This window comes from Caretta caretta, chromosome 11 (assembly GCF_965140235.1).
Source record: "Caretta caretta isolate rCarCar2 chromosome 11, rCarCar1.hap1, whole genome shotgun sequence".
Taxonomy (NCBI): Eukaryota; Metazoa; Chordata; order Testudines; family Cheloniidae; genus Caretta; species Caretta caretta.
The window spans coordinates 32,253,209-32,276,412 of NC_134216.1; the positions used below are offsets into that span (position 1 = coordinate 32,253,209).

Consider the following 23,204-nt stretch of genomic DNA (forward strand, 5'->3'; position numbering starts at 1 on the left):
TATCACTACAAAAGGGTTTTTTCTCCTGCTGATAATAGCTCACCTTGATTGATCACTCTCATTATAGTGTGTATAGCAACACCCATTTTTTCATCTTCTCTGTGTGTGTATCTATATCTTCCTACTGTATTTTCCACTGCATGCATCTGATGAAGTGGGTTTTAGCCCACGAAAGCTTATGCTCAAATAAATTTGTTAGTCTCTAAGGTGCCACAAGTACTCCTCGTTCTTTTAGTTAAGTAGCTGTTTCTTGTCAGATCTGTCTTCTCTGTTTCCTGCCCCTGTTCCTCACCCCTACTGGTCCCTAGTCTCAGCCTCCTTGTCCAGCTAATCTGTGTTTTTTCCCTCCACCATCCCAGCAACTAGTCATGTTTTCTCTCTCGCATCCCCCTCTAGTCACTCTGTGCGGATGATGCATGCACAATCCTGTCAGCACTAGAAGCTATGAGGGGATGGAGCATGCTCAGTGAAGATGAAATCTTTGGAGAATTTAGCTGCTAAAATCTAAGTCTCTACTGAGCATGTGGGAACTGTGATTTGTTTTTTTTCAAGGTTTATAACTTGGTTAAACTGGGGTAGATTTTTACAGGGACAGCAAAAGGCATATCCCTGATACAAAGGCTACCCCTTGCCATATTTCAAGTGCCTGCATGGGGGAGCTATTGTTTGTCAAAGAAAAAGTCCCCAGAATTTTTTAACATGGCAAAAGTGTATTTTTTCCTTGACTTGTTCCTGGAAACTGCTGAAAATTATAAATAAATAAATAAATAAATAGCCTGAGGCAGACACAGAACATTTCAGTCCAAGTGGTAGAGTGTGGCAAAGTTATAAGAAACCGAAAACAGGATCTTATAATGGGAAGCGACAGGCTACCAGCCATTCCTACAATAATCTTTATATTTGTATTGGATGATTGCTTTAAAGGCAGGAGTGTAAATGATTTATTATGATATATTTTAATTCTATTTTCTATAGCATATGCTTTCATGAAGCGTGCTGGATTGACAGCCCTGGAGAAAGAGGTTGTTCACAAACATGTACACCACAGATACTAGCAGTCCTGACTATCCCATAAGGTATATCTACACAGCAAAGAAAAACCCACGGCCAACTGATTCGGGCTCGGGCTGTGGGCTGTTTCATTGCTGTGTAGACTTCTGGGCTCGGGCTGGAACCTGAGCTCTGGGACTTTGAGGCCTGGCTCCAGGGGAAGGCCAGAAGTCTACAAAGGAATGAAACGGCCCCACTGTCCAAGCCTCACGAGCCCAAGCCAGCCACTGCTTTTTCTTTGTGGTGTAGACATACACATGCTGCCTTTTCATGTGTTTCAAGGCTCACCTGAAGGGAAGGGATCACTTCTAGTGTAAAGCTGTGTCTTACCATCCTATACAGTCTCTTTGCTGAGACTGCCAATATGACTGTTAATTGCAATAGTGGAATTTTTGTGACATGGGAATCTGTTCACTGGGCCTTAGGCTGAGACTACCCAGCCCATTTCCCATAGTGTTTCAAGCTGTAATATGTAAGTGCACTTTCTTTACAAGAGTCAATCCTGTATAATAATCGAATATTCTTTATCTTCTTAGATCATCATTGAAAGTGGTCAAGGCAGCAGCTCAGGTATTGAATACATTATGGCAATACCGAGACCTCCGTAGCATTTATAAAAAGGTAAATTACAAGTATGGTTCTGACAAAATTAGCATTCATCTGGAAACAACTTCACAATGATTCTGAGCCATTTATTTTAATGAAATGTAATTCATTTTGACATACTCGGTTTCCCACTCCACAGGATGGATGGAATCAGAATCATTTTATTACACCAGTATCAACATTAGAACGAGACAGATTCAAATCACATCCCTCCTTGTCTACAACAAATCAGCAAATGTCACCTATCATTCAGTCAGGTCAGTTAATAAACCTTTCCCTTTTTGTGGACAGGTTGGCTGAAGGGCTTTTCCACTTGAGGTGGATCTAGTATGTCTCTTTTAGAACTTCAGGGTACTTTTGAATGTGCCTACCTTACCTTACTTTCAGTGATATTACAGTTTTTAGCCCTTGGGTTACTTATCAGTCTTGCTTTTCAGACCAGTGCATTGGAATTAAGGTTTTTCTTTTATATTTTGTTACAAAACAAAACACAGTATGATTTATGCATATAATACTTATATACTATAATAATACTTCCTTCAAAGTGCTTTACACATACCAATGAATTAAAACAGACTCTCCAAAACTTTTGTTGTTAGGAGACATGAATCCCAGTTATTAGGAAGAGACTGGTAATAGTAATGGGAGATTTGATCATTAGAAATATAGTTAGCTGGATGTCTGATGACCAGGAGAACTGCTTAGTGAATTACCTGCCAAATGTGAAGGTTGTGACTCTCTCAAGACATCTAGACAGGCATATGTGCAGTGCTGGCGAGGAGAGTTCCTGGAGGCCAAATTTAGGCTGCTAGGTAAGACATTGAAGTCCAGGACCCACACGGTAGCATTCTCTGAAATGCTTCCAGTTCCACACACAGGGCCAGTTAGACAGGCAGAACAACAAGGTCGCAATGCATGGATGAGACAATGGTATAGGGAGAAGGGGGTTAGGTTTATTAGTATCTGGGAAACCTTTTAGTGAAGGAGGAGCCTATACTGGAAAGTTGGGCTCTACCTAAACCAAAGCAGAACCAGATTGCTGGCATGTAAAATTAAAAAGGGTCATAGAGGAGTTTTTAAACTAAGGGGCTGGTGGAAAGCCGACAGATGAGAGGAGCACACAATTTGGACAGAAACATCTCATATGGGAGGTTCTATTAATGGGGATACTCTATATCCTAGTAAAGAAGAGAAGATAGAAGTAGATAAAGTACATATAGGAACTAAAGAGAAACAGTCAAATGAAAGAGTCCCTATTCAATTGCGTCACATAATGGTAGACAACTAAAAAGTGACAAATTTTATAAGTGCTTGTATACAAATGCAAGAAGTCTAAATATTAAGATGCGTAAATTTGAATGCCTGGTATTAAATGAGGATATTGATATAATAGACATCACAGAGACTTGGTAGAACAACAATAATCAATGGGACACAGTAATACCAGTGTGCAAAATATATAGGAATGACAGAGTAGATCATGCTGATTGGGGAGTGGCACTATATGTAAAAGAAAGTATAGAGTCAAATATAGTAAAAAATCTTAAATGAATCAAATTGTACAATAGAATCCCTATGGATAGAAATTTCATACTTGAATAATAGAGTATAGCAGTAGGAATATAGTATTGACCACCTGACTAGGATGGTGATGATGATTATGAATTCTCCAGGAGATCAGAGAGGCTACAAAAATAGAAAACTCAATAATAATGGGGGATTTCAACTATCCCTGTATTGACTGGGTACATGTCACCTCAGGACAGGATACTGAGATAAAGTTTCAAGACAGCATTAATGATTGCTTCTTGGAGCAGTTAGTCCTGGAACCCGCAAGGGGAGAGGCAATCCTTGATTTAGTCCTGAATGGAGCACAGGATCTGGTCCAAGAGGTGCATATAGCTGTACCACTCAGTAGTAGCAACCGTAAAGTAATTAAATTTGACATCCTTGTGGGAGGGAAAATCCCAAAGAACCCCTGCACAGTAGCATTTAACTTCAGACAGGGGAACTACACAAAAATGAGGAAGCTAGTTAAATGGAAATTAAACGGTACAGTCACAAGAGTGAAATGCCTGCAAGCTGCATGGAAACTTTTTTAGAACAGCCTAACAGAGGCTTATATTAAATGTATACCCCAAATTAAAAAATATAGTAAGAGGACCAAAAAAGTGCCACCTTGGCTAAACAACCCAGTAAAAGAAGCAGTTAAAGGCAAACAGGGAGCATTTAAAAATCGGAAGATAAATCCTGCTAAGGAAAATAGAAAGGAGCATAAATTCTTGCAAGTCAAGCATAAAAGTATAATTAGGTAAGTCAAAAAAGAATTTGAAGAGCAACTAGCAAAAGACACAAAAACTTAACAGCAAAAACATTTTTAAGTACCTCGGAAGCAGGAAACCTGCTAAACAATCATTGAGGCCATTGGACAATCAAGATGCTAAAGGAGCACTCAAAGAAGACAAGGCCATTGCAGAGAAGCTAAATGCAGAGGATGTGAGGGAGATTCCTACACCTGAGCTATTCTTTTTGTGTAACAAATCTATGGAACTGGCCCAGATAGATGCATCTTTAGAAGAGGTTTTTGACCAAATTGATAAACAGTAATAAGTCACCCAGACCAGGTGGTTTTCACCCAAGAGTTCTGAAAGCACTCAGATATGAAGTTGCAGAACTACTAACTGTGATATGTAACCTATTACTTAAATCAGCTTCTGTACCAGATGACTGGAAGATAATTAATTTGATGCAAATTTTTAAAAAGGTTCCAGAAGCAATCCTAGCAATTACAGGCCAGTAAGCCTAACTTCAGTAGCAGGCAAATTGACCAGGTTGACACTATAGTAGAGAACAAAATTACCAGATACATAAATGAACACAATTTGTTGGGGAAGACTCCACACAGCTTTTGTAAAGGGAAATTAAGCCTCATCAATCTGTTAGAATTTTGTGAAGGAGTGAACAAACAGGGGTGATCCAGTGGATATAATGTACTTTGACTTTCAGAAAGCCTTTGACAAGGTCCCTCACCAAAGGCTCTTAAGCAAAGAAAGCAGTTGTGAGATAAGAAGGAAATCCTCTCATGACAGGAAAAGACAGGAAACGGTAGGAATAATTGGTCAGTTTTTAGAATGTAGAGAGGTAAATAGCGGTGTTCCCCAACGATCTGTATGGAACCAGTGCTGTTCAACATATTCATCAGTGATCTGGAAAAAGGGGTAAATAGTGAGATGGCAAAATTTGCAGACGACATAAAATTACTCTGGATAGTTAAGTCGAAAGCAGACTGCAAGGAGTAAAAGGATCTCTCAGAACTAGATGACTGGGCAACAAAATGGCAGATGAAATTCACTGTTGATAAATGCAAAGTGAAGCACCTTTGAAAACGTACTCCAACTATACATATAAAATGATGGGGTCTAAATTAGCTGTTACCACTCAAGAAAGATCTTGGCGTCATTGTGGATAGTTCTCTGAAAACATCCACTCAATGTGCAGCAGCAGTCAAAAAATCTAAAAATGTTAGGAACCATTAGGCAAGGGAGAGATAAGAGAAAATATTATAGGGTCACTATATAAATTCTTGGTACACCTACGCCTTGAATACTCATGCAGATGTGGTCACCCCATCTCAAAAAAGATATATTGAAATTGGAAAAGGTTCAGAAAAGGACAACAAAAATTATTAGGGGTATGGAATAGCTTCCATGTGAGGATCGATTAATAAGACTGGGACTTTTCAGCTTGAAAAAAAGGGGGCATATGATAGAGGTCTACAAAATCATGAATGGTGTGGAGAAAGTTAATAAGTATTTTCTACCCCTTCACATAACACAAGAGCCAGAGTTCACCCAGTGATATTAATAGGTAGCAGGTTTAAAACAAACAAAAGGAAGTACTTCTTCACACAATGCACAATCTACCTGTGGAACTCATTGCCAGGGGATATTGTGAAGGCCAAAAGTATAACTGGTTTTAAAAAAGAATTAGATAAGTTCCTGGAGGATTGGTCCATCAATGGCTATCAGCCAAGATGATATGGTTTGCAACCCCATGCTCTGGGTGTCCTAAGCATCTAACTGCCGGAAGCTGATGATTGCCCTGTTCTGTTGATTCCCTCTGAAGCATCTGGCATTGGCCACAGACAGAAGATAGGGTACTGGGCTAGATGCACCATTGGTCTGATGCAGTATGGTCGTTCATATGTTCTTATGATTCTTGGGATGTTGAAGAAATTTGGCCTCACTCGTACAGACAATATTTTTGAGAGTGGTGATAATTCTATAACCAAACTCACTGTCATATTTCCAACTATCGCTCTCATTTCCCTAAGGTTTTTTCAAACACTGATGCTCTTTCTTTCTCTTACCTCCTTTTCAACAGTTGGCAGCACATCTTCATCGCCAGCACTGTTAGGAATCAGAGAACCTCGTTCTGAATACAATAGGACACAACCTTCTATGCAGTATTACAATAGCCAAGGTGATGTCATTACGCATAAAGACATATATACTGGTAAGAGACCAGTTAGATTTATTCTAAACAAAATGCTTCTAAAATACTCTTTTATATAGTCCACATTCGGCCTGGGACAATGTAGTGTGTGCAGTTAAAAACTAGTGATTGGACTATTTTTTGTTGCATTCCTCAGCAGCAACAAAATTGTCTTGAACAATAATGCTATGTCAGTTGTTCACCACTGATTCCTTGAGCAAATCACTTTCCTCCCAGATATGACATTTTATACTGTTTTGTTTTGCATTTGTTGTTTTAAAAACAATGCATCAATGTAATAAAATTTGAAGCCAACTTAAATATTGTGCTGCAAAGGAATTTTTGACAGGTTTCAGAGGAACAGCCGTGTTAGTCTGTATTCGCAAAAAGAAAAGGAGTACTTGTGGCACCTTAGAGACTAACCAATTTATTTGAGCATGAGCTTTCGTGAGCTACAGCTCACTTCATCAGATGTATACCGTGGAAACTGCAGCAGACTTTATATACACACAGAGAATATGAAACAATACCTCCTCCCACCCCACTGTCCTGCTGGTAATAGCTTATCTAAAGTGATCAACAGGTGGGCCATTTCCAGCACAAATCCAGGTTTTCTCACCCTCCACCCCCCCACACAAATTCACTCTCCTGCTGGTGCTAGCCCATCCAAAGTGACAACTCTTTACATAATCAAGTCGGGCTATTTCCTGCATAGATCCAGGTTTTCTCACATCCCCCCCACCCCCATACACACACAAACTCACTCTCCTGCTGGTAATAGCTCATCTAAACTGACCACTCTCCAAGTTTAAATCCAAGTTAAACCAGAACATCTGGGGGGGGGGGGGTAGGAAAAAACAAGAGGAAACAGGCTACCTTGCATAATGACTTAGCCACTCCCAGTCTCTATTTAAGCCTAAATTAATAGTATCCAATTTGCAAATGAATTCCAATTCAGCAGTTTCTCGCTGGAGTCTGGATTTGAAGTTTTTTTGTTTTAAGATAGCGACCTTCATGTCTGTGATTGCGTGACCAGAGAGATTGAAGTGTTCTCCGACTGGTTTATGAATGTTATAATTCTTGACATCTGATTTGTGTCCATTTATTCTTTTACGTAGAGACTGTCCAGTTTGACCAATGTACATGGCAGAGGGGCATTGCTGGCACATGATGGCATATATCACATTGGTGGATGTGCAGGTGAACGAGCCTCTGATAGTGTGGCTGATGTTATTAGGCCCTGTGATGGTGTCCCCTGAATAGATATGTGGGCACAATTGGCAACGGGCTTTGTTGCAAGGATAAGTTCCTGGGTTAGTGGTTCTGTTGTGTGGTATGTGGTTGTTGGTGAGTATTTGCTTCAGGTTGCGGGGCTGTCTGTAGGCAAGGACTGGCCTGTCTCCCAAGACTTGTGAGAGTGTTGGGTCATCCTTTAGGATAGGTTGTAGATCCTTAATAATGCGTTGGAGGGGTTTTAGTTGGGGGCTGAAGGTGACCGCTAGTGGCGTTCTGTTATTTTCTTTGTTAGGCCTGTCCTGTAGTAGGTAACTTCTGGGAACTCTTCTGGCTCTATCAATCTGTTTCTTTACTTCTGCAGGTGGGTATTGTAGTTGTAAGAAAGCTTGACAGAGATCTTGTAGGTGTTTGTCTCTGTCTGAGGGGTTGGAGCAAATGTGGTTGTGTCGCAGAGCTTGGCTGTAGACGATGGATCGTGTGGTGTGGTCAGGGTGAAAGCTGGAGGCATGCAGGTAGGAATAGCGGTCAGTAGGTTTCCGGTATAGGGTGGTGTTTATGTGGCCATTGTTTATTAGCACTGTAGTGTCCAGGAAGTGGATCTCTTGTGTGGACTGGACCAGGCTGAGGTTGGTGGTGGGATGGAAATTGTTGAACTCATGGTGGAATTCCTCAAGGGCTTCTTTTCCATGGGTCCAGATGATGAAGATGTCATCAATATAGCGCAAGTAGAGTAGGGGCTTTAGGGGAAAAGGAATTTTTATAAGTAAAAGCTGGCATGTATCTTGACATCTCAGCTGCCCCGAGCTTCAGTTACTTAAGCTTCTTCACTTTTTACATTGTTTTTGTGTTCATTTTTAATTATTAATTTTACTGTGTGTGTCAGAAATGGGGTTTTTGTTTTGGTTATTTTTTGCTGTTTCTCTGAGAAATGCCCAATTTACTCGAAAAAGAAGAGATCAGGTTACATGTTTGTCTTTAAAAATGTGGAAAGGTTGTGGTTCAGTGAGTAATAAAATGTGTGGTGCTTCCCATTTAAAAGTGATCTTTGATTACACCAAAGTGAACATTTATTATCAAACCATGTTGTTGAATATTAATTTTTATTTTATGGCTTTATTCATAAATATTAGGGGGGGAAATATGCAAGACTTCATATTCTTCCTGATCTCAGCTGTCTTACACGTTATTATGTTCCCCAAGTAAGGCAGAGTGAACAGGGAAAAACACAAATTCCCTGTTTAAAAAGCTGGTTTATTAAACAAAACAAAAATCCTGGGGCAATTTAACTGCTGCTGTGGGACAGATCTCATTTGTGCTGTTTTCTTTTAAGCTGTGATTTCACACTACTGTTTACAAATGATGTACAGTTACTATGGCAGTAAATGGGTGTTTTACATCAGGAATGCTACATTGCAAATGCAATTTTCTTTTCTAAAGAAATGCCTGTTAAAACATATATTGTGAGATTTATTTGTCCTGCTCGCATTGTTGTAAAGTAACATTTTTTCAATAGACACATCACATAACTATTTTTGTTTTTTGTTTTGGTTTGGTTTGTTTGTTTTTTTCCAGCATCAATAAACTAATTTGTTATAGGTATGGGGTTTGTTCCTTTTGAAATACTATATTAGTTTTTTAAAAGAAGGTTAGCAGAGTGAAGGAAAAGGTGACTGCAAAAATAATCTGTATAGGCCCCCTTCTGAAAATTACCTTATTTATTTCACATTCTTATTTTTGTAGCTTCTTAAACTTCATAGATAAAATATCACACACTGTAGATGGTGACCACGGTTTGTATCTTTATGTGGGTAAAACACCCTTTTGTGAGTGCTCAAAAATGTACATTAACCATAATAATTAACACTTAAATGGCACTTAGATGATAGTAAATTGATTTGTAAACTTTAACTAATTTATCTCCACAACACCCCTGTGAGGTAGATGATAGATGGTATATCACCATTTTACATAAGGGGAATCTAAGGTGTAAGCTAATCATCAGGTAATTTGATCAAAGCAACAGGTGGAGTTGATGGCAGAGCAAAGATTAGAATTGAGGAATTCGTGGCTTCCAGTCTATCTTGAGCTCAAAACATTCTGCTCTCACTTAACTTGTTGTAGCCCACACTAACACCATGATGTTTTGTTCCCTCTAGTGGCTAAAACACATAAAGGATTATGTGAGTCTGTTCCTGCGTTTAGATAATAACCTGATCTTTTAGTTCAGGCAGTAAAGGCTCATGTTTTACAATCAGAAGTCCTGAGTACAAGCCCTGAGAGTACATGTCCAGGGGAGTCATTTTACTGCCACTGTTCAATTATTGCTCCTCTTTATGATGATTCATTTTTCATTTTCACACAGGGTAATGATTTTGCCCTCTAGTGGCAACACCCTAGGAAGAAGATTAAGGTTCTGCTACTGCTGACAGATTCTCCTTTACCCCAACTAGTAAACCTTCTCCTTTTGGACCCATAAATCTTGGTTCAGTTCCTAGCTGGGATAGATTCCTCACTCTAAGTTGTTTATAGATATAAATGGAGGGCAGAAAATACTCATGCTTCTCCTATCTCTCTGGTCAGGCGCCTAATCTCTCTCCACCTCAGACTTACGGAGGGAAATCTATTAAAATAGCCGCAGAAAACAAAAAAATTTCCCAACTATAACCTTAAATATGTTCCAACGGACTCTGCCTTCATGTTCAGCATAAGGAAAGCTTTAATCCCAGTGCCATGGAAATAAATTAGAAGGAAATCTTGTAGATTTTATTTAAAAAATAATAATAATTTGCAAGGTGCACCGTTTAGCCAATGTCATTAATACTTCAGATGTCATGAGAGTAATGACAATATCTTGATATAGTAGACCATGTCAGGCCCTTGTAAAACAATTCCACTGATTTCAACACAGTGAGGAACTAGCAGGATGTGAAAGTTTCTAAATGTACAAGTGCCACTTTCATTTGTTATAGGTACTGTAAAAACTAAAGACATTGACGGACATTAAATGATAAAATACTATATTTTTTTACAGGGTCCAGCAAACCTTCACCAATTTACATCAGTTCCTATTCCTCACCAGCAAGAGAACAAAATAGACGGCTACAGGTAACTTTTGAAATCTCATTTTAAAAGAATACTGATAGCAACGCTCAACGTGTAATGATAGTATTGTTTATTTTAATAGAACTAAAAGGAGAGTATACCGTTGCATGTTATACATATGCTTTGCAGAAAACACTTCTAATAAATGGTTTTTTAGAGAGTGTTATTGTATCTGGAAATAACTTAACAGTTTATTGCTTCTGCATTTCCTTTTTTAATTCCTTGACTTTAATTATTCATCTATTCTTGTTGTGGCTGGCTGTGAGACCCATCTCCTGATTTGCATTTTTTCTGAAGGGAGAGTTATAATCCATGCAGTCTAAAGATACTTTTGTTATCTGGATGTTTGATAGTAAATACGGCTGTGTCTACTTCTTTTCCCCCCACAGACCTGTGATTCCCAGTGGGTGTAGTTGCACTTGTGGAGGGTGTAGAGCAGATGCAGGGGTAAAGAATTTTTTCCAATTTCTTATCTAACCTTTGGTTAGACTTCACGCTCGTTTTAAAAAAAAAAAAAAAAAAGTGTCTTCTGTGGGATACTGACCCAATTGGTGGAGCTGCATCCACTGAGAATTATGGGTCTGAAAAATCATAGTGGCTTAAAAGAGTAACGTTTTAGAGATCAGTATGCAAAGACGTAGCCACACCACTCCATTGTGTGAATGGATAATACAGGGGTCGGCAACCTTTCAGAAGTGGTGTGACGAGTCTTCATGTATTCACTCTAATTTAAGGTTTCGCGTGCCAGTAATACATTCTAACGTTTTTAGAAGGTCTCTCTCTATAAGTCTATATTATATAACTAAACTATTGTTGTATGTAAAGTAAACAAGGTTTTTAAAATGTTTAAGAAGCTTCATTTAAAATTAAATTAAAATGCAGATCTTATCAGTTTAGTGCAGTGGTTCTTAACCTGGGGTGCATGCACCCCCTGGGGGGTGCGAGACATGCAAGATTTTTTTAGAAGGTAAATCATCGAAAGCACAAATTAAGCACAGGCACATAAGTACAACTACTTTGTTTAATCAAACCTATGTATTTATTAACATTCTACATTTTTTAATGATTACTGTAATATACAAACAAAGTTTTTAAGTTTTCAAGTTTTTAAGCTAATTGTAGTGTAATTTTTGACAAGGGCTGCAGAGCGCTGGGTCCAGGCCAGGAGCAGAGCCCTGGGCTGGCTGCCGGTACCCCAGGCCGGCAGGAGGGGTGAGCAGGACCGGAGGCCTGGACCCCGGCTGGCAGGGGGCCAGCGGCTGGAACCCCAGACCATCAGTGGGGTGGCGGACAGAACCCCAGACTGGCAGCAGCTCACCCGCTACCAGTCTGGAGTTCCACCGGCTCCTGCCAGCCGGGGTCCCAGCCGCCAGCCCCGCTCAGCCGCTCAGCCGAGGGTTCTGTTCACCCAGGCTGGCAGTGGGCTGAGCGGGGCCGGTGGACAGAACCCCAGACCGGCAGTGGGCTGAGCAGCTCAGCCCGCTGCCAGTCTGGGATTCTGTCCGCCGGCTCCTGCCAGCCGGGGTCCTGGCTGCTGGCCCTGCTCAGCCCGCTGCTGACCTGTAAAAATCAGCTCGCTGCCAACCCCTGGGATAATATATAGCTACATCTATGCAATAAAGCCGATTATACAAACAACTCTGAAAACTTACCCAAAGGTAGAAAAAGAAACTCAAATATTTTTCCCTTAAAATCTCATTTTTAAAAAATAATTTTTTATTTGTCTATTTTGTCAACAGCATCAGCAGTTGTACTACAGTCAAGATGACGCCAACAGAAAGAACTATGATGCATACAGATTATATTTGCAGTCCCCACATAGCTATGAAGACCCCTATTTTGATGATCGAGTTCATTTTCCAGCTACTACAGATTACATGACACAATATGGACTGAAATCAACCACAAATTACGTAGACTTCTATTCCACTAGGCGGCCCTCTTACAGAGCAGAACAATACCCAGGGTCACCTGATTCTTGGGTGTAACATCAGAAAGTCACACAGAGGGATGCTATAGCTTCTAATCTTGTTTGGGAAGAAATGGAATGGCCTGTTTGCTGTTTGGATGGTGAAATGTAAAAGTGAAGTGAACGGAGGAACAAGGAGGAGCATTTTTCAAGGACTTATCAGGAAGGTGAGAGAGAAATTGGAAGGGAGAACTTCTTGCTCTGTTTAGACATTAGATCTAATTACTTGTAGTTCCTGTAGTCTGGTGAAGGTGTGGGCGATGTGATGAAAGGTTTGAGAATTGAGTAAAATGAATTTGGAAAAAGTGTAGGTCAGATAAAATTAAAGCCGATTTTTAAAATGTGAATAAAAGTCTTGTTATGATAGTTTGTACAGAAAAATAAAATGGATGCCCTTCTTGTTTTATTGCTATTACTAAATGTTGAGATTGTATGCTATTACGTCTTGTAAATTTCTTTCATTGGTGTAAATATGGAAACGCCACATTGGTTAAAAATGTCATCATTTGTTATGCAGTGTGTCATTTGAAAACAGATTTGGAAAGCTGACATCTTTAAACAGAAAAAGAAAATAACAAGGAACTCTTATAAATTTAAAAATATATCATTTTTGGTTTTGAAATGAATAGTGTAATTTTGAAGCACAAAGTACAGTCCGTATATCTACACTTTTCTCATTCCCTGCCTCTTTCATAGGATACTTCACTGCCATTTTCTATGCACATGGAAGAAAAATAAATGTGGAAGTCTCATCCATGGAAAGTTGTTCCCTGCTCATTTTTTATTTTCTGTGTGTAATATACAAAAATAAGTACAACAAATATGAATTCTAACTGCATGTTGTAAGAAGTTTAAATATCTCACACCATTTTGGCCATTTTCCCAGTTTTCTATCGTTCATACATTTATTATTTGTCAAGCTGGTATACCAAAGCATGAAATTATGCACTTGGCTCCCTTGTTTTTTCCTCTAGCCTAGTGTTTTTACTTTCTCTGTTCAGTGAATCCAGGATATTTCACAGTTTTATTGTGTTTCTGCCAGAAAAAAAGTTGGAATAGATTTAAGCCCCTTCTTTTACTTCACAGAAATTTCATCCAGCAAGCTGACGATCTGGCCCATATTCCACTTGCTCCGTTTACAATTCTTGTGTAAAAAACAGTAATAAATTTTACACATTTGTCCCATGCCATTGATGCTATTAACCTTCTTCTATGCGTTTATTATAATATTCATTTGCCATTGTTTCACTTTATAGAGCTCAAAGTGCTTTACAAGTATCCCCATTTCACTGTTGGGGTAATTGCGGCACAGAAAGGCGAACTGAATCACACAGCAAGCGAACAGATAGAATCCAGTTTTCCTGACTCTGTCTCCTAGAACACCGCTGCCTCTGTGTTAGTGAATGAAAAATTCCCAACAAAATTAATAACAAGTTATAGGCCAAACTCTGACAGCTCTGGAGCCCATCCCCCTCACAGATTACCGTATGGTTGCATACGTATAATCATGGGCACAATTTGTCTCCCATGTCTGCAGACGGTGCCTTCTGTTTCCAAAAAGATCTATTTTTAATGCAGAATGTCTTAATTTATTCCATTTTTAGTCTATTGTTATTAGGAGCCACCTCCAAACAGATCATTTAGCAGGCTGTTAATTAACTGTCATCATAGCAATTTACAACTCTTGGGTGCAGAGAATATAGCCCAAAAGGTGGTAATTCCACTAAACCACGCCTACGGGTTACTCATATGTTTGTATGTATTGTCTGTTTAAAAAATTGACTGTAAACATCTAAATGTGTGGTGATGGGCTCTGTACAAATATCTAATAAAATAATATCTCAGTGCTATACTGTGTTGAGAGCCTAAACCTACATAATAAAAGAACTTAAAAGGTGGCACTTACTTTTATTAGGAAGTATTTCACAAGATATTTCAAGATCTCCCACCCCCTACAGTCTGTATCTTTTTAGCTTGGATTTTATCATTTGCTTGTTGAGGGGAGGATTTATGATTTAGTTTACAATTTTGCTTTCTGAAGCTAGATGTTTCCTCTGCAGATGGCTACAGTCCATGGTGTTCTTTTCTCAGAATCCAGTTGTGGTGGTGCTCCAAGAAAGACTATGGAGGAAGCCACTTGAGTACTGAGCGGTAGTGTGCTGAAGTGACTCTGCCCCTCTGCTGAGACTGAGTTCAGTTGAGTTCAGAAGCAAGAGACGGAGGAAATCCCTCCAGGCCTGGTTCTTCTGTGCCATAGCACAGATATCATTATGTTCATTTACTTTTGTTTTTTATTGATCTTGTGTACTTTACACATTGTTGTCTTGTCTTGGTGTAATACCAATTAAAATGAACTCTTAGTTGGCTAATTCCCTTCATACACTGTTTGAGACTTGGTGGGGAGAGTTGAAAAGAAATTATGATTGGGCTAGATTGTTCTGTTTTGGCACACTGATTTTTGTGATCCAGTTAGACTTTCAGTCTGGTTTCAGAATGTCAGGTGCACAATTATGAGCTGCATTCCTTTAAAGAGAATCAAGCTCACAATTGTGCATTCAGGTTGACATCTCCAGGGAGGACAATAAAAATGGAAAAAGCATACTTAACTAGAACAAAGAGCAGATGGCCTTGGGAAGTGGAATGCAAATTTGGAAATTAAATGCCACCAAGAAGCTGGGAAATTATCATTTTTGTATACACCTTCCACAGCATTACATTGTAAACGTGGTACAAGAGAAACAGGAGCCAAAACTTTATTCAAAGCAGCAAATATAATCCTGAATGGATTTAGAAGATATGCAGTGGAGACTGAGTAAGAGACATACACATCTCTCTCAAAGGATTCATATGTGGAAATAACTTTTGTGGAATAAGTAAGAAGCGGGCAATTCAAAGGATAGTTCGAGGTATTATTGATGGCCCTTAGGGGGACAAAGTGGGGGAGAATGAAGAGACAACTGATACCAGTAGGTTGGGTCTGATGCTGTCCTGCCAAAGGGTCTAGAGAGGTAATCAAGGAAGGGTTCCCATTTTGAGATTCTTACTAAAAAGGCTACAAAAGATACCACTTTCAGGTCTGTGGTCCTGTCTGCATGGGAAATGCTTATTATGGACAAGAGCCAAATTTAAGGGACAGTTGTGCGTACGGTTTCATGTCCATGCCTGCCCTAAGGAGTTAGTGTGATTGGAATAGTTACGTATAAACAAGTGTCCGTGGAAGGCTAGACAAAACATGAGTTTTAAGGATAGATTTTGGAAGGGAGAGGAAGAATGCTTTTCTTCCACTTAGATGGGAGCTGTTCCAAACCTAGGATTTGTCTTCACCACAGAGTTACCTTGGGCCTTTCTTGGGTGTTGCCCCAACCATGTCAGAGATTATGCAGTGAACTGTGTAAAATCTAGTCAGGTTTGAAAATTTAGGACCATGATTTTAGCAATTGTAAAAGAGCCTAATGGGTTCTAGAACTCTTATGGGGATGGAACAAAAACAGCTGGGAACGAGTTTGGATGTGAGCAATGAATGAAAGAGAAATAAAAAATTAAATTAAGTTGTGGTCCTGGATAAATTAGTGCAGTTATCAACAAGTGGTGAGGAAAAGACATGTTTTTGGTGTGGGGAATTTGAAATAACTATGGGACATCTGGAAATGTCTGAAATGTGAGTCTGGATAGAAAAGAAGAGTTCAAAGTAGAGTGGAATCTTTGTGCAGTGTGGGCATAAAGGTGGTGTCTGATGTTGAGAGCAAATGAGGCTGCCCACGGTAAAAGTAGAAATATTCCCTCCTCCCAAATGTTCTTTCTAAAACAAAGTGGGAGTAGGAATGTTCTCACTTGTAAATATTACATATCAATGAATGTCAGGCTTATAATGTTTTCATCCAGAATCAATAATTTATAGTGCTATGTATTAGACTTTCTTCTTTCAGATGAGGGGTTCAATGTCTTCTACTTCTCCACTGACCTACTTCTCGTTCCTCTCTTAGTCTTTGGAACTGGATAGAAATTACTGCATTTAAGAATTCAAAATTATGAACATTGTCAAATACTTTCCACTCACAGTGTCACCTTCCTTACAACTATGAGAATCTGGTGAGGAACTTAAGTTCTACCTACTTAAAATAATCCACCACCATTGGTAAGAAAATAATCACCGCTTATATAGAACAGGACTGTAGTAAATGTGGCCCATCTGTAGGTTACCTAAGAAGGTTGTAGAATTCCTGTCTTGGAAGGATTTTAAGGAAAGGTTAGACAACCATCTGTCAGGGATGGTCTAGGTATATTTAATCATGCCTCAGCAAGGGAGGGTGGACTAGATGACATCCGATCCATTCCATCCCTATATTTCTATGTGTAACACTGCTGCAAAAAAAGCGAACATCATTCTGGGATGTATTAGCAGGAGTGTTGTAAGCAAGACATGAGAAGTAATTCTTCCACTTGGTACTGACAAGGCCTCAGCAGGAGAACTGTGTCCAGTTCTGGGAGCCATATATCAGGAAAGATGTGTACAAGCTGGAGAAAGTCCGGAGAAGAGCAACAAAAATGATTAAAAGTCTAGAAAATATGATCTATAAGGAAAGATTTTTAAAAAATGGGTTTGTTTAGTCTGGAGAAGAGACAACTGAGGGGGGACCTGATAACAGTTTTCAAGTACATAAAAGGTTGTTTCAAGGATGAGAGTGAAAAATTGTTCTCATTAAACTCTGAGGATAGAACAAGAAGCAGTGGGCTTAAATTGAAGCAAGGGAGATTTAGGTTGGACATTAGGAAAAACTTCGTAACTGTCAGAGTAGTTAAACAGTGGAACAAATTGTCTAGGGAGGTTGTGGATCTCCGTCATTGGAGAGTTTTAAAGAACAGGTCAGACAAACACCTGTCAAGAATGGTATAGTTATTAAGTAGTCCTGCCTTGAGTGCAGGGGACTGGACTAGATGACCAATTTAGGTCCCTTCCAGTCCAACACTTCTATGATTCAATGGTCAACACACCGGCATTAGGAGCCATCAACAGAACCGATAACTGCGGGGACCGAGCAGCATGAAGTTCATATTTCTTTATGGTACTATTATTCTACAGAGAGAGAAAACAGGATTTGAGTCATTAGTCTGAAGCATGTTAATCTGAAAGAGTGGGATCTGGAAGAATTTAACGAGTGTGCTTGATATTCAATCTGCTAACTGAATTCGAGGGAAACCACAACAAAATCTTTTTATTTATTTACAAGCCTCATGTTATAAGTCATTTTGTCACACACTATTTAAAAAATAAGAACTAAACAGATTAGGACTCAAAACATGTTTAACTACATTACAGCTACATGGGAGAAGCACCTGTGAACAGCCATTCAGAAGAACAATAGAAAGATATTACAGGAGAACTGACTGCTTGGTGCAAAGGCAAAAACTTGAGTGAATTTTAAGATGCTATCAGATGTTACAGGACACTACAACTTTTTTGCAGAGTCTTGTAAGCTGCTGTTAGAGCTGGAAAAGTACTCCAATACTTAATTAGCTTCCAACTGTTGGACAGTGCTGCAATTTTAGAAATAACTCCTCTCCCCCCAGTGATATATAAAATTTCATGATGTCTATTTCCACCTACACCACAAAGTTGTTGCTGTTTGCAGAACATTGAAAAGATTTTTTTTCTTTTGTGGAGTTCGTGTGCACCAATCAAGCAGCTGCCTGGAGAGAATTAAGTCTTATACAAAAGTTAAATTATTGGGAGTTCTCAGTTCTTTTGATGAGTGTACAATACCTCTGCTTCACTGAGGTTTCTGCTGTATGGATAATTATACATTTTCATATCTAAAAGTCTGATTTTTTGTTTGCTTGCTGTGCTTCCTGGTGAAATGTTCATAATCCTGTTAAAAAGCTGCTGACATCTCTTTCTAAACAGTACAAGAATCATCTATTTAGAAACTTCTGCTTCTGTACTTATATTTCTCTTGTCCCCTATTTGTTACCAAGGCCATTTAAAATAGGATTAAAAATGTATTTGTACCTTTGCAAAATCACTGGTAAACCTCAGTTTGTGACGACATAATTGTTTCCCAGACATGTGGTCTGGGAGTGTGGTCACACACACACACACACAGGCTGGAAGACCTTCCCTCCTTGGGGTTATGTGAAACCACCAGACAACTTAGTTGACCTTCAGTGGAGTTCTAGGTGCATATTCTTCCCAGCTCCTATATGAACATGCTTGGGAAGAATCTTTCTGCAAGTTCCCTAGCACTGCCAGTGCAAAACAGTGCAGGATTTTCCACTTTATATTAAATCATTTCTAATTCATTAGTGGTGGCTCAAATGTTTGTGGTACTGAGCATCTCATCTGTATTTGCTCTGTGTCAACACCCACCATGTTATGAACACCACATTATGGCACTCGGAATGTAATATGATGTAATCATCATCATAGCAATGTTTGGATTCATTCATTCAGGATGAATTTAACCAGTCAGCTAAGCGCTATGTTTTCTAAACCAGATTGCCCAGTGTGTGTTTAAAACAAACAATGAAGCGTCCATTTGAGGGATTTTGTTTGAGACAAATGAGGTTGTATTATTATTATTATTAAGCATAATTGCACAAAGCTAAGCTTTGGGGTTAGAGTTCACAAAAAAGAATTGCATTTCTGTGATATTAACTGTTCTTAATTTGAACTTTGCCATTCTCAGCTAGTGATCATGGAAATGTTTTATTCTAAATTATTTCCATCTCCCACCAGTCCCTGAAATGATCTGTTAATGGAGTTTACATGAATTGTATATCTAAAACAATGGTCTGCTTTTCACTAAAACCTTTATTTTAGAAGTTTATTACGGAACAAATTCACTTCCAGTCTAAGTACAGTTCTTGGTTACTTTTTTTTTCTTACATTAAGGTTGTTATTTTACTCCACACTGGGTAATCATTTATGCTTCAAGAAAACAGTGGGACTTAAAGGTGGTGCAGGGAAAACGGTAGCTGTGTGTCATTCTGTTGTGTCGGGCAGTCAGGTTTAAAAGCAACCACAAGATTCCTACTCCCCAAGCTCCTGAACGACATTCCAAAAGTGAAATGCGTATCTAGACTGCTGATTCTGACTGCATCGCTGCAGGAGCACCTGAGTTGCTGGATATACATTAGTGATATCTTCATTAATTCATCCCAAAGGATCTCTAAGCACTTTGCAAAGAATGGGACAAGTTCTGAATAACATTAATTTCCAGCAACCGTCATTGATTCCAGTAGTAGTTGCTGGTAGGCAGAAGCTCTATGGATTTGGTCATATGTCTATCGATACACAGAACTATATCTCCATGAATCACTTAATGACTTTATGCTCTGGGATGACGGGAAGCAGCCATTTCACAACATTCTGCACACATGTGTGTTGAGGAATTCTACTTAAAAAAGGGCACTGAGTGCCCTTTTTAAGAACAGTGTCGTGAAACTGTTCATGTGTAGGCTGAGCAGAGAGGCCCTCCATTTTTAAGATTTTGTGCTGGCACCACCCTCCAAAAGACAGACTCCAAACCTAATCGGGACTGATAAACCATCCCATGCGGCACACAGCAGCCTTAGAGAAGCTGCTGCCTCCACCTAACAGGTTGGAGGGCAGTGCCCTAAGCCTATCAGCGCTCAGGTGACCAGAACAAGGAGGAATACGAGTAGTTTCCAGAATGAGAAGAGGAGACCTGCTGCTGAAAAAGGGAGAATTAAAGGAAAGCAGCAGAAAGTCTGGCCAATCTGGGAGACTTAGCCTATTTTCTACGAGGACATTCATGTCTTAGGTTACTTGTTGCAAACTAGACCAGAATTAAACTCCAACCATTAAAAAGCTGCATTCTCAAAAGTATAATAATAAAGTGGAAATATGTGAACCAGGGAATAAATCAAGTTGACTCGTCCCAGCAACCAAAAAAGGCAGATGAGAGGAGATTTATTGAGGACATTCAGGCTCTTGACTATGCGCTATAATTATGGATTCTATAGCTATTAATCAGGTATTTGCGGAGTACTTTGGATATACCTACACTTCTAACAATCTTCATTCACTAATGGATATAAACAACTATTTAACTCAAACATATCTGAGCAGGTTGTTAGAAGCAAGGTCTAGATAAAGGTGTCTCCACCAAATACGTTAAAAAAGGATTTTGATTAATTTTTCTATGTAATTTCTTTTGATGGTGTCATTTTTCAGTAATTTCAAGGCCTTCATTAAGTCCCAGGCAGAGTTTCTAGGCCACGGACGACTTGTCAGCTCTCACAATGACCACAATGTTCATAAAAGGACTTTTTTTAATGTTCCATTTCCCACATGCAGGAATGGTTTGACTTGACCAGTGAGCAATTCTGTAAGCATTTGCAATTCTCAGGCATTCAAGTAGTTAATTATATGCTACCAAGCAGGTACTGTAGTATATCTTGTTATAAAGTCACAGTCCAGTAAAAAAAAAAAAAAAAAAATGTTGATGCAGGTCGGTGCAGTGACAGCTACATACCACAGGGCTATTGAACAGGTGCATTCTGATTGGGTTTAATGAGACTTGTTTGCTGCTTCAGCCAGCGAGAGGCAGAATGGCCTACTGGACTAAATAGGAGGTGATGGGGAAGCTATCGAGCGTCGATCCTGATTCTGCTATTGATTTTCTCTTTCTTTCTCCATCAGTAAAATGGTCATTGTAATACTGACTTTTTTACCTCATTGGAGTGCTCTGAGGACTAATCAGTTTATGCCTGTGCAGGGCCTTTAAGATGTAAAGTGTTTTGTTATCAGACACTGGTTTATACTTATGAGTGTATGTTTTGATTGCACATATGAACAATTTGATTTCTTTTTTGTTTAAACTTTTATCAACCAGTAGTGCTGAAGCATTAGGCAATTTTAATTAGCTCTCACCAAATAAACATCCCCTGTTAGCCCTTTAAAACTTTCAGGGAAAGATTCTGCCACTCTTGACACAGTGAGTTTTATCATTGATTTCAATGGCAGTATTCAACATAAGTAAAGGCAGCAGAACTCAGCCCTAACTGATTAATCCTCACATTTTCACTGATGTAGATAAGTGTGTAGCAATTACTATTAACCTCATTTTGCAGGTAGGTAAACTGAGAGCAGAAAGGCTACATGACTTGCCAGGGTCAGGGAAGAAGTTGTTGTCAGAGCCAAGACCAGAAATGAGTTGTTTCTGGTTCTTAGTCTTGTTTTCAGAACATTAGACCTCACTACTCTCTGGCAAAAGCATTATCTTTGAACTGGAATGTAGGTGTCCCAGTCTAAAAGCAGAAAATATGGTCCCTTATTAATTTTCTTTCATCTACTGGTATTTCACTGGATTTATATGAATATGAGCTATCTCTGAGATAGTAACATATAGAACCATCACTGTGACAGGATCACTGATGGGAACTGTAAAGCCTATGAAACCAGAAGACAAAAAGAACCCAAAAGTGACATTACTTTTAAACTTTGATTTTTAAGCCAAACTCACAATTTTCGAAAGCCTGAGGTTGGCAATACTGTGACTCCCTAGCATCCTCTGTTCTAGTCAATGATATACTCTATGAGGAAGGTATAATCTCCTCTCAATGGATGAGAGTATATTATACCAGTGTGCTTCAGCTTGCTCTGGCCATTTCTAAGATCCATTTCTAAAGACCTGTTTCTGATTTACAGAGCTCTGAATGGGATAGGCCTATGTTATCATAGAGGTACCCTCTGGAACCCACTAGAGCAGCTGTGCTTGTCTGCAAGAAAAGAACTAAAAAAGCCAAGATATAAATTTGAGTGTCCAGGAAGTAAGGTATTTTCTACAGCCATACTCAGCATATGGACCATCCTCCCAAGAGAAATCATGAATAATCTCACCATTGTACCTTCAGTACTTATTATACAACCTATCTTTTCACCACAGCATTTCACAGAGAACTAAATTAGAAGAAAATATGGTGGGGTACTCAGGCAGGATGACTAAATCCAAAGCAGATATAATAGCCGTTTTCTCTTCTTTATATGCAAGAGTCCAAGACACAATGTCAAATTCTGCCCTTTAATAATACTTAGCATTTATATAGCACTTTGCAGCCATAGATCTTTATATTTTACAGATGGGAAAAGTGGGACACAGAAGTTAAGTGACTTTGAAGTGGCTCCCCAATTGATTTTTCTATTCAGTGACTGTCAGACCAATAAACCACCTTAAAAAAAGGTATCATGTCCTTATGTGATTGATGCAGAAATTCTATCACTAACTCTACCATTGGCTTATTGTATGTGACCTTGGGATTTAGAAGACAGTCTGCTGCTTTTTCCAATAGACTCTGCTGCCTCCAGCATGCATCTACTGAAATCAGTGGGATCCCAGCCATGCCTGCAAGGACAGAATTGCGCGCAAAGTTTCTAAAGTGACTGACAGCAGGTCATGTTGAACCAGATACTGTACAGCAAATAGAAAAGCAGACTGAGGTTCCTGGTGATCTGTTTTAATGGTTAGCATGAAACAACTACCAATAATGGGATGGGTTGTTTTTTTCTGAATGATTTATTAGTCTGTATGAAATAATCCATTGTTTATCTAGAATCACTAGATGTATTCTTTCTTGGACTACTCCTAGTCAGTCACACTAAGAACAACAAAGGGAAACCAGAATCAAAATCCTTGTTGGACCAGACTATAACACCAAAGCATGGGACCAGCTTATCTATCTTTATAAAACAAAACGCTAGAGATACCCATTTAATTAAAAAAAAAAT

The 23,204-nt window shown here is 39.1% G+C and overlaps 1 protein-coding gene across 11 annotated transcripts in view; it reads left to right on the top strand.

Annotated features, from left to right (window-relative positions):
* Window positions 1–14,307, top strand: part of PKP4 (plakophilin 4) — a 256,739-nt gene extending 242,432 nt beyond the window's left edge. For 10 of the 11 annotated variants that reach the window (XM_075117855.1, XM_075117857.1, XM_075117861.1 and 7 more), the window contains 5 exons: window positions 1,587–1,671; window positions 1,796–1,913; window positions 6,040–6,171; window positions 10,418–10,491; window positions 12,228–14,307. In XM_075117855.1, the coding sequence (XP_074973956.1) occupies window positions 1,587–1,671; window positions 1,796–1,913; window positions 6,040–6,171; window positions 10,418–10,491; window positions 12,228–12,476 (658 nt within the window). In that variant the 3' untranslated portion in view covers window positions 12,477–14,307. The remainder of the gene's footprint in view (window positions 1–1,586; window positions 1,672–1,795; window positions 1,914–6,039; window positions 6,172–10,417; window positions 10,492–12,227) is intronic. The other variant, XM_075117858.1, reaches the window with a different exon arrangement.
* The last annotated feature ends 8,897 nt before the right edge of the window (window positions 14,308–23,204 follow it).